Source organism: Anopheles gambiae, chromosome 2 (genome assembly GCF_943734735.2).
Source record: "Anopheles gambiae chromosome 2, idAnoGambNW_F1_1, whole genome shotgun sequence".
NCBI classification, from domain to species: domain Eukaryota; kingdom Metazoa; phylum Arthropoda; class Insecta; order Diptera; family Culicidae; genus Anopheles; species Anopheles gambiae.
The window spans coordinates 89750889-89763383 of NC_064601.1; the positions used below are offsets into that span (position 1 = coordinate 89750889).

Sequence of the window (12495 nt, forward strand, 5' to 3'; positions counted from 1 at the left end):
ACTATTTTCACAAGCTTTACATTGCAGGTGAGAAGTGTTGTTTCATTGATGAAGCTTTTATGTACCAATGTTTGCATACATTCAGGCGTTTTGTTTGCAACCGTTAAAATTATGGTACTAATTCGCCAAAATGTATGCAAAAAGCTGCTTATTAGTGCAGACCTGCTGTAGCATGACTAACAGCAGGAAACAGGCACTCTTACCCAATTTTATAAACAATTTCTTTTCCATTTCCACTCAGACTTTTACACTAAAATAATTGAACAAATGTCAAAAATAGCTGCTAAAGCTTTTTTTTACAGATACAACACAAACAGTTACACCGTTACAGCGCACAAAGTTCGTTCGCTTCCACTTTCCACTCGAAGCGTCTTGCATGGGCAGTTTTTCACATGACGTACCAAAATAAATCAACGCTTAAAAGGTGAAAAAACGCTACACCTTCCAGAGCCCAAACAAGTTTTGCAGCAAAAAAGAACAAACTTTTATAAAGAAAATTTATATACATGTTTCTTTTTTATGGCAAAAATCTGGTTTTTTTTTAACTTTTTCTCCGACTGCAGCACATTATCCTTGTGCGGGGAAGAAGAAAAAACCCGGTAGCTCTACAGCAGCAAAATTTACAGTTCACCAGCTTCTTCACACACGTAATGGAATGGAATGGAAAAGCGATGCGAAAGCCAAGAGAGGTACAAAAAAAATGCGCGCCCCAAAAACCGAATGGTGCTGCGTATCGTTCAATCCATCAGCAGTTTACAGGCACGTAGCGAAAGGAAAAAGGGAGAGAATATGTTTTCTACCATTTCTTATTTTTGTTATCGCCACATTGGTTGAAACTTTGATACTATGTGTGAGTGGAGGGGTTTTTTTCTATGACTCGCTGTCTTGCGTTCATGAAGTGTAAATATGCTGGAAGCATGCGTTGAAGTTTTATTTCTAAATATCTATATATGCACGCTTACAATGCTGCAGGGTGGATACAGCTTTTTTGTACCAAAACTCCAACGTATCATGTGCAGCTTTTGCTCAACAATCGTGCTTGAGCAGAGGAAAGTGGAGGGAATAAAATGCTTATTCCAATGTTTTATTCACACTGTATGCTTGTAACACACGCCGAGAGTGCCCCGCTTGTGGATGGTGAGCTGAGTGGAACGGGTTTAAAAGTAATTAAATAAACTTTTGCCGGCATCGGAATCATCCGGAAGGGGAAAGTAAATCAATTATAGCGAACTATGCACATACATACAGAGCTGTGTTTGTTCATACACACAACACTATCCGTACGTTTGGCGAATGAACTGGCTAATCTAGTTTACAAACGGTTCCGCTTCGCCAAAGCTACACGCCGCACTCGGCACAAATTAAATCGTAAAGCGGAAACTTTTTCTCTCCTCTGTCGCGCCTGGTTGACAGAAAAGTAGAAGAGAAGAAAAAACCTAACTGGAAGACGTTAAACTTTTGGTAAATTATGAGCGCCACCCTTTTGGCTCATTCCTTTTGGCAACGTAGCAATCATCCTTTCCAACGCCGCGGCAGTGTCCGCTCGGGGACGATTACACAATAGTGTCCCGGGACACGTCCGCCCACAGTTTTGGGAACAACAGACGAACCGAAGGGAAAAGGGCAACCGAGATAATTCCGTAACGGTTCCGCTCTGCCACGGTTTTTGCAAGAGACGTGGCCGCGAGTGATTACACACTCATTGCGTCGGTCAGTGCAAGGCGCTCGAGATGCTACCCTCAATGCACGTTCACGTTTCATCGACGTGACTTTTTACTTTTCCCCCTTTTTGGGCGTACCGAGTGAATAGAGTTAGTTACTGGGACAGGAAATCCCTTCCAAGGTAAAGCAGCATGCCATGCTAGAGAGGATAGAAGATGTTGCTCACGAACGCCTAAATTTATGGCGGTTACTGTTATGCAGGTTGTGGTTTTGTTTGATAAAACTTTTCCATCGGACGCGTAATGTGTATGATGTTTTAAATAGAAAAAAACCGTTTAATTTAAAGTTGTTTTAAAGATCCAGATAAAAACATTTAATAAAGTATGTGAAAACAAGCTCGTATTGTCATGATGTTATAACATCCTAACCATTTCCTTTTTCACAATAAAAACTAAAATCATAATCATAAACACATTTTAAAAGCAGATTTTGGCAGTAACAGTAGAATTCAGACTCTTATTTACTATCAATAAAAAGCATACAAAATCCTGGAACTGTCAAACCCATGCCTCCCGCTGTAAAAAAACCCTCAGCCCTGGAAAAGAAAAACTATCGTTCACTGCTGCACAATCAACTCGTGTGAAAGGAAAAACCCCCAAACAAAAGCCAAGCAAAAGAATGGAACGCTGCTTTCATGCCTTTTTCCCGCTCGACAGTCGCTTTCCTGTGGTATGGAAATTGCACCAACTTAACTTAAATATCATAAACATCAAATAAACCGGGTCGAGGAACAGCGCACACGCCTTCCCCTTTCCAAGCTGCCAAACCAACCGGCAGCATTATGCCACCAAGGCCACCAGTGTTGCGGGCTGCGGTGCGGAGCGTTGACTGGTGTGTATCGTACGGTCTTAATTTTACATAATTCAGCAAATGAAAATTTATTGCATACGCTCAAGGGGTGGTTTTGCCCCTCCTCACCCCGAACCCAGCACCAGCTCCCGTTTTGCAAACGGGTTGTCTTCACTGCTTGAAACGGCAGACGGGGAGAGAAGAAAAAAACCAACCGTGCTTTTCAATGAAAGCAACAAACTGCTGCTTACCCTTTGAAGAAGAGGGAATGTGAGGAAACCTAAAGCGAAGACTAAATCGGATATCGGAAACCGTACGGGCTTCATTTCTTTCTAGGCCAAACCATCCATACTGGTGGGTTGCGGGTGTTGTACATTGAAAGCGCAAACGTACGGTTGCTGCCATTGCAGATTTTGAGCTTTTTCTCTCCCACCTCTTTTTCATTATTCTCCAAGCTACAATATGCTACCGATTCGTGCAACCTTTGGCTATCTCAAGATCATTGAATCGAAGGGATTGGTAGATGTAAATGTAATCTGAATAACGATTGATCAATAAAAGGAACTGTGGTGCTGGTTTTTTAATGTAACAAACTCGGTGTAATATTTGGATAGCTAAACTATAATACTTTTCTGCTTATGATTCTTACATTTGAAACGAAGGAATATTTCCTTCCATCAAACAAATCTAAGCGACCTAATGCGCTGCTTGTACTGCTTGAAAATAAAAAAAAACGTTGCTATTTTAAAGTTTTTTGCTAAACGCCTAAAGGTATGCAATTACGTGTTTAATTTAAACGAATATTAAGTTTAATAATAATATTAAATGCTATTAACTAATTTGCAATATTAATATTAAACAAAAATGGTTGAAAATATTAAATCTTAAAATATACTTAATAAAAAGGCAAAAAGAAAATAATTTAAAACATACCTGCGCATATTTATATGATTGTATGGAGAAATCGACAACTGTATAAAATGGAAGAAACTTTTTTGAAACCCACTATATCTCTACTCCAACTCGTCCCTAATGGAAGCTTAAAGCAGTAATACTCTCTCTCTCTTTAAAAATAACCCTAAAGGTCAAACTATAATCTCAAGCGCTGGCTCCCCTTTTTTCAGTGACGCATTCATAAATGCATAAAGCTGAAAAGGTTCAACGGCAGCTCAACCGATGGTCAGTTAATGGGGCGTGCAGCATTTTTTCTCCTCCCCATTCTGCCCACCACACCAACACGAAGGACTGAACAGAAACGAAATTTATTAAAATAAAACATACCGAACCAAACTGCCACGATTTAACCACACTTTCCCGATTGTGCTGATGGAAAGGATCACCGATGCAAACAGCAAATGTAAAAAAAAAACATTCCACTCACCATACCGCATTCGGCTGGAAGAGATTAATTTTCTGTCTGTGTCGTCAAAAAAAAAAAGGTATGCAACTGGCAAATGAATGCTTAATGCATTTTCACTACACCGCGCTTTTGATGGGTTTTGGAAAAATAAAGTGCACACGCTGAAGATGACACTCGCCCATCGATCCGTTGGTGTGACCGACCGCGGGGGGCGGGAGTCCATACATCACCACCGGCAATGGCATGAGGTGCAAAATTCGTTTCACAGCTTGTTCATTCGTTTTCACCCCTTTAACCGTTCCCTTCTTTTTCGAGCTTTTGCTCCGCTATCTACCCAAGCAGCGCTCTTAAAATGAGGTTAAATCACTCACTGGACGGATCGCGCCGTACTCGCTTCGTTTTGGCTCTTGCTCTCTCTGTCTCTCTTTCTCTCGTGCTCCTTCACTTCCATCTCTTGGCTCGTGTTGTGGTTTATGCTTCGTCCGGACTGGGGCTGCACACGTCATCTGATCGGTAAGATGATTGGCAGCTAGAATGGTCCTTGAGCTCAATTTATGCGACCGGTGGTGTGAAAATAGTTTTTGCTTTGATGTGTGTAAGGGGAGCGATTTTTTGCCGACCATCTTTTTCCTGTGCCGCCACTATGTCCCATCTTATCGCCCGCACAAGCTCAGGGTCGTGTGACAGTGAGCCTTTCACGTACACAACGTTGCCCTCAGCCTCCCATCCTGTGGTGCCTTGTGGTACAAAATGTCAAAGAAACGTGTCATGTTTAGAGTGTAAGGATTCTCTGCCCTTTTCATCTTGTGGTGTGTGAGTGTGTGTGTGTGTGTGGGAAGCTACTTGAAGCTGCTTTTTAGCTTGCTGTAAATGTAGTTGAAAATGAGAACAATTTCTTATTTAACATTTCTTGCCCAGGATATTAAGAATGCATTATTCAACAGTTTTAAGATCACATACATCATACAATGTAGTTTAATTATTTTGAACCTTTTAAATCTCAGCCAATTTAAGTTCGTAGCTTACTTCCAAGTGTCTATTTAAAAAACTTAAAAAAGCGTAAAAAGGGCAATTTATTTGATTTTGTATGCTCTACAACTGCATAACACTTCTGCTGCAGCAGTATTCGCTAGCGAAGCGAGCGAGCCATATCAAACATTTATTTCAATTTCTAGCACCACTCGTTTCGACACGTTTAGCCTGCCCGGGTGCCGTTTACTCCCAAGCAACGGCACCACCCTGCAATTTCCATCTCGCTCTCGCTTGCACCCACTCGGTCCAAACGGTCTGCTGCGTCATTGCACCGCCATAAATGCATTAATGAAATTCATTTTCTCACATCCTGTTCCACCGAACGGCGTGCAAGCGAAAGAGTTGCAGCATCGGGGCAGTGTATGTATGTGTGTAACAATTTCCTGGGCTTGCCCGGACGAACAAAAAGAGAAAAATGGCCCGATGCACAACTTTTACCAGCAGTAGGCATTCGTGGGCTTTCCCCGAGTGTACGAAAGGTTTCCAATCATTGCAGCAAAAAAATAAAAGGGAAACGGTCCCCTCCGCATTTTCCATCCGTTGTGGACTATCTGCACCGTTGCCGTTGTGTGAGCGAATGGCAAACGAATCATAAAATAAGACCCAACCAAACCAAACCGCCAGAAGTAATGCGCCGGAAAACAGGGCATCCCCGTTTGCCGCCGAAGCAGGATGGACGGTGTAAAATAACTTTGGCTCTATCTGTGCTGCGCTGTGCTGTTCTCCGGCTCGCTCCACTCTCCAATGTATGCCCACTACACTATAGCAACGAGCTTAGGGAAACGTTGGCGCGAAGGACTAACAGCTCTGGAGATGTATTAAAAACTTTTTCCCCTTCTACCAGCGTTCGCTTTCCTGTCTCCTTTTTCGTCGGATGCCAAATTTACAGCGGAAGTGAATATTAAAGTTATCGTTTTCGCTTTACACGCACGAGCACCCAGTTTTGTGGGTGTCATTTTTGTTTTTTTTTTTTTTTTTTGGTTCTTTTTGGCAGTTTTCCCACACTCGAGACCTCGGACCAAAGTGGTAGTGGTGGTGGCGGAGGGAAAACAAAGTTTAATGCACGAACAGTTCCCATTAGGAACCCAATTACGTTCGTGGCTGTTTGGTGTGAATCCACACGCTCGAGAGAAGTATCGGGCAATTCATTCTCAGCACAAACACACACACACACACACACACACACACACACACACAAACACACACACATACACAAATGCACTTCATTCGTCCAGTCTAGTCCACAGACAGGCCTACATTCTTCTCCTGCAGGGCTGTGTGTTTCCATTCCGAATGATGGGAAGGAAAAGTTTTACAAATACATTGCTTTTATTTTCCAGCAGCTCAGTTCCTGTCGGTATAAATTTCAACATTCGGTAGAGCAACACCAAAAAAAAAGACACCTCTCAATCGAACCTTATATTTGTAGCAGTATTTTGTAAGTTTACCACGACCACGGCTGTTCACAAACACGCAGGGGACGGATACCGATGGGCGTTAAAGCGGGCAGTTCATAAATAAAGTTTTCTGCCTCCATCTGCCGCTTGTGTGCTCTTTGCATCGATGGAAATCAAAAGCGTACCGAAGCAAATAAAACCAACCACAAAAAGAGATTGAGCAGGAAGGAAGGAAAGAAAGAGCGAGAGAGAATAGGGAGGAAAATGTGTCAGAGAGATGGACCGCACGATAACGACTCGGAAAACATGTTTGTGTCCTTTGCAACGATCGTTTGGTCAATGGTGGAATGAAACGATCAAAAGCTGCCAAAGCACGTAGTAGAAAAGCCGCTGATATTGTATTTTTTATGTAAGAAGGAATTCGAAAAGGTCCTAGAATTTCTAAGGCTGCGGGGCCATGGGGTTTCTCACCGCTCATTTTCTCAAACACTCATGAGAGACCTACGTTCTCAACGTTTGTCCAATCGACACAAAATCGGTTTGAGAATCTTGGAGAATCTTTGAGAAAGTTTATGATGCGGCGATCGGTTAACTGAAATATAAGCAATTGTGTCATTTGTTTTTCGGTAATCACTTTGGAAAATGTATTCAATGTTTATAATTGAAAAAAAAAAATGCGATCAAAAACATATTTTCTATTAAATGCTCCAAATAAAGCTTGAGTGGCTTTATCAGTTTCTCAGAGTGAGAAAAATTGACGACGGCCACGAGCTCGCGACTGAGAACAAGTTTTGAGTGATTGAGAAACTTAAATGAGTGCTTGAGAATGTTTTCTCAGCTTGAGATAGCCCCGTGGCCCTGCGGCCTAATGCTACATTTGTGATTTTCTGTTACTTCTGTAGAAATATATTTAAAAACAAAAAACAAAACAAAAATTAAGATTTAGAAATCTTATATTTTAGAGCGATCCATGGCGAAACAGATCTTGAAGAAGGTGAATAACCTAATAAAATAACCTATATAAATAACCAAATAACCTGTGAACAATTGATGCTTATTTTGCTGGAACGTTAAGTCATCTTATGATCAACAGATGAATTCTAAATGTTTGCAAAATTACTAAAGTTACACTACTACCATTGTTTAAAGTAATCATATAGATGGCGCTAGTAACGGATGAAGGAATTTTAGCTTGATCTTTCTAAATTTTCTCCAATTGAACATAAGCTTCAGTAAAGTTATAATAGCTTGTAGTATTTTTAACTCAACTTTCAAATGGTCTTTTAAATCGATACCCTTAAACAAGTCTTCAAGAACCAAAAACCTTCTTGATCGTTCGTTCTCCATCGACAGAACCATGATCGCAGCGCCCTCTTGCAAGAAAATGGTGTACTATACTCAACAATATATCGAAATATTGCGAAACCATAAAACAAAACTTAAAAAAAAAAGCACCAGCACGATCACAACACCTGTTATTATTTTAATCTCTCTGCCAACATGTCCGTTTCACACAGTTGTGAATGGCACCGGTGAGAAAAAACATCAACCAAACACAAAGAGCAAGCAAAGTTGGCATCAGGACAACTGTTCCCACCCAGCAACCTGTGCCGGTACCCAATCGCGTAAAAGCTCCACACACAGTGAATCCAAAACTTGCTCGCTTTTCCAGATTCCGTGATGCTTTTTTGCTCCGTTCACTCCTTGTCTCACGGTCTCACCCTGTACAGTACCTTAACCTTTTCCCCTTTCGTTTTAGAGTGCTTCTTGTTCCCCTGTTTTCGGGCCCGTCGGAAGTGGGAAGGAAATTAAATTTCTCCTGCACGGCCCAAGTTCCAGGTCCTGCTGCTTCTCATCCTTGGCAGACGAACAGTTCGCCCAAAAACCTTCCGCACCGTCCGCACCATTTTTAATGCAATCCATTATACTGCCGTGACGCCGAAACGGGACAGAACGCCCCAGCAGCACATGTGAACGGGAAAATTGTATATTTATTTTCTCCTTCCCTTGCCTCCGTGCCATCCATTCCACCATTCACTGTGCACTTTCATCCCAAATGCAAACCAAACGTTGTGTTTTTTCTTCTTCCAAGCGTGCCAAAACATTGCTGCACACAACGAAATAAAACAACACTAAAACAAACTCCTTTGCTAACACCAGCGTGTTACTCTCACACACACACTCACATTCTCAGTTTGGTGAGGTGAGTTCGTTTAACGGTATGTGGAGCTTTTTTCGGCACAGGCCGTTTTTTCGACTTGTTTCCCCTTGAAGGCAAGTGCCTCCACGTACGGCCATCGAGATCCTTGGCCTTTTTCCCCCCTTTTTTTGCTTTCTTGTACTACCGTCTCTCCTGCTCCTCCCCTTACACCGCACCTCTTTACGTCATCAATCTTCCTGCTGGTTCTCCGACCCTCACAGGAACGAACATATGTTATTGCACTGCTCATATTTCACAAAGTGTCCGATAATGATGCATTGCAGTGGTCCCGAGGCAATTTCTCTACCGTTCATTTCTTTTTCCCCTTTCTTACCGTACACACTACGCTGAGGGAAGAATTGCAAGCTACCTTAACCGGGCGTTTGTGCACGATACAACGGGCCACTTCTACTAAGGGTACGTGAAGTTTGCTTCAAACGTACGAAACGAAGCCTGGTGCTACGCCGGCCACTATGAGAAGAGTGGGCTGCACAGTGGAACAGTTCGGTATCGTTTGAAGAGGGTTTTAAATAAAACTGCAACATACTAATTTTGAAAGCCTTAAGCAAAGCACTTGTGGTAATTAAGAACTATAAATCAGGAATACTGAATCATTTCATACGTCTTTTTGTAAAAGAGCTGTGCATTCTGTGCTCAAAAAGTTCATATACTTCATGAATTGTAAAATAATGCCCCAAAATTATGTCCTGCACTCTTCTCACAGTGCAGATATGCCTTATCCGTCCGCTCGCCGTTGTGCTGGCGATGGAATTTATGAATTTTCCGTTACCCCAAAATACTTTCCCCGCAAGCAAACTAACTCCACCCCGCTCCAAAAAAGCAGACAAAATGCGAGCGCAGAATTCCTATTTTCCTAATCGACCGAAGGATTGTAGAAGCTATTTGCGGGTTCACGTCTAGCACAGCGGGAGTGTTTGTTCCCACCTGCAGCACACACACACACCTTGTTGGAACTGTGCAGGAGAAAAAAAACTTCACCAAAACTCTTCGTCAAGTTGCATTCCATCCGCAATTGCCACGAAACTGCCCTGGAGCACCAGACGGGAGGCACCGGACGGGTGGGTGAAAGATCGATGCCATATGCAAACCCGTCTTAGCGGCGGGGAAGGCAAAAGAATAATCCAACTTACCTTTCAGCACATGCACGTAAACACTCGATTGGCGCGCGTTCGCGGGAGCACAGGTGTAGTTGCCACCGTGCCGGGCCGTCGCATTCCGCACCGTCAGGATGCTGGAGGTGAGCTTGTTGTTCGACACGGACACACCATCCTCCTGATCGTAGTTCACCATCCGATCCTCGTGGTACCTGTGGCGAAGGGAAAGAAACAACAACGAAAGAATGTACGGTTAGAGGAAGAAGAGCGAAAAAAAAAACCACCATCACCACCACACCAAACAGCAAAAGCAAGCAAAATGTCACCGGCGGGCCCGCTGTGTCCTTTTAACCAAACTTCGTCGTCGTCGTCGTTGTCGTCGGCGACTTAGGACTTGTCCCGGGTGTTGTCGACGCTGCGAGCGTATTTGTACTTCCCTTTCCACTGCTTTCCACCCCCTATTTGTGTTGTTTTGCTGGTGGTACAATCGGTACCTGCTTCAGCTGCTTTCAGCTTCGCTCAGCATAATAAATGAAGTGGAAGAGATTGAAATTTGATACGCGTTCATAAATCGTCTCCGCACATGCTGGTGCTGACAAAACACCATCGCACAGGTAGACAAGGCGGTGGCAGTGTGTTGCCTTGAACCTCTTGGTGGCAGACTGCCGGCTTGATAACGTGGAAAGGGGTCTTGCAAAGTGTGGTGGCAACGGTCGATTTGAAACAAGCCAACCGGCCGTTGGAGGGAGCTGAATGTAGCAATGTAGACCCACATGATTGTATCCAATTTTACGCCGCTTCTTTTAACCTTTTGCTGGCATGGTGTCTGTGTGTGTGTGTTAAAAAGCTTTAAAGGGACGCCTTTTTTAATACGGAAAATTACTCCATTAGGGAGGAACCTTTAATCCACAGATTACTGGCGAATGATAAAGTGTTGCTTAGGTTACGGCTCATAAAATCTGGCGTCTACTGGTGACAGGTGACTGTAACGGGGGTTTTGCTATCAAGAGCTTTTTCGCGTATGGTAGAATTAGTTGTTTTTTTTTCTCTGTATTTACAAAGCTCTATCCTGATATTGGCATGTAATGTGTGCTTTGAAAACGATTTAGACTTAATTTGGATACAAAACACAGTTTAATAATCCTTTCAACGGAACATAAATATGTCAATTCTTGGGTCATGTCAGGCATTACCATTTACCAGTAAAGATTTTAATTTAAGTAAAATTATTTTCAACTTTATGCCAATTCATCTGATGGCTTCTTTGACTACAATACACTTAGATAAAAGTTTGCTAGTACAGTGGAACCTCGATTAACCGGTGGGCGGTTTATAAGTGCGCATGAATGTCATGTTGGCTAAATTATTTGTTGTGCCGCTGTCTAGTGTCCACCCAAGTGACATTTGCTCGAAATTGTTTTCCCATTTCTGCTCGATTAGTACTCGATACGCCTGAAATTGTAAATTTGTGTGTGATAAAGTGTGCTGCAAGCGCCAAGACTTGGTGTGTTCGTAAATTAGACGTTTCTCTATCGATGGACGATGCATCGAGCTCATTTTTCATTTATAGCTACGGTTTTTGCTGAAAAACAAAAGCTAATTTTGTGTGACGTTATTCTATAAAAAATGAGTATTATTTAAGTATAAAATGGGTACATGAGCAACTATAACGATAGGAAACATCATTTCCGAGTGAATCAAGAAGAAAGTAACGAAAAATCCACATCATTGTTGATTTTAAAGAACTTTTTTCTAAATTTCCTTAAACTGGTGCAGTTTAAGGGAAGTTTAAGGCTCCAGTTTAAGGGAATTTGCTCGAATTCCCGGTTATTCGTGGTCAATTGGGTAGTGTTATTTCTATTATGAATTTGACATGTTTGGGCCATTATCCGTGGAAATCGATTAACCGACAACCGTCCGGTCCCGAACTACCTGGCTAATCGACGTTCCACTGTATCTTGACAAATAGTAATCTCCGAAAACAGCTTAAAGCATGACCGTTTTTATATATCTCTCCTCGCGCTGAGCACTACGAAACGATAGCAGCGCCCTCTTACGGATTCATCATTTACTGCTTGCTGTCAGTTTGGAAGATGGGACCCTTGGAGATCACAACAGGCAGGTTAGTTTTCAAAGTTTAGCATCAATGTTAGTCTTTCCAATTGGAACCATTTCATCTCAAATACTAATCCTTCATAATCCTGATCAAAGCTGATATTGTTTAAAGTAAACCTTGAAGACATAGCAACAAAAATCACGCATCACATCCAAACCAAAGCGCAAACAGCATGCTTCATCGTTCGTGCAATAGCCTACCAAAACGTGTCGGGTATCCTTCAAAAAACGACCACCATTTTCTAGAATTAAACCTATTGATCTACCGGGAATGTTTTTTTTTTTCTTCTTCTCGTGAACCACACTCTTCCCCATCCAAAGGTATTCACAAATACCTTTGTCCACTGGCTCGAATCAAATCCGCACCATGGCCCGGCACGTGATCGAGAGATGTTTGTGTTTGCATTCCATGTCGCCTGCAATAACTCTGACCAGTCCACCGCGCACCGCGAAAGTGGGGCAGCCCAATAGCACCATCTCCACCATCTCTGGTCTCATTGCGGAGGGAAAAGGAAAGAAATTGCTTTCCTACCACAACAAAGCTCGCCACTACTCCGCCACGAGCCGGGCTTTTGCCCAGTTGTAAAAGGAAAGTGCAGTGGACAAAAAAAAAGCAGTGGAAGAACAGGGCACCCCATTTTATGATTACGACGCATTCCATCACGCCATGCCAAACAAAAAAAAAAAAACATCAGCAAAAAGAAATGCTTTTCCATCGCCATTCTGCATGCCTTTCGATTCGAGGGCCAGCGCTTTCACCTCACG

The 12495-nt window shown here is 42.5% G+C and overlaps 1 protein-coding gene across 4 annotated transcripts in view; it reads right to left on the reverse strand.

The window, feature by feature from the left end:
• LOC1276459 (Fc receptor-like protein 5) overlaps positions 1–12495 on the reverse strand; it is a 50773-nt gene that overhangs the window by 7372 nt on the left and 30906 nt on the right. For all 4 annotated transcript variants that reach the window (XM_061644469.1, XM_061644467.1, XM_061644468.1 and 1 more), the window contains exon 6: positions 9652–9827. In XM_061644469.1, coding sequence (XP_061500453.1) covers positions 9652–9827 — 176 coding nt within the window. The remainder of the gene's footprint in view (positions 1–9651; positions 9828–12495) is intronic.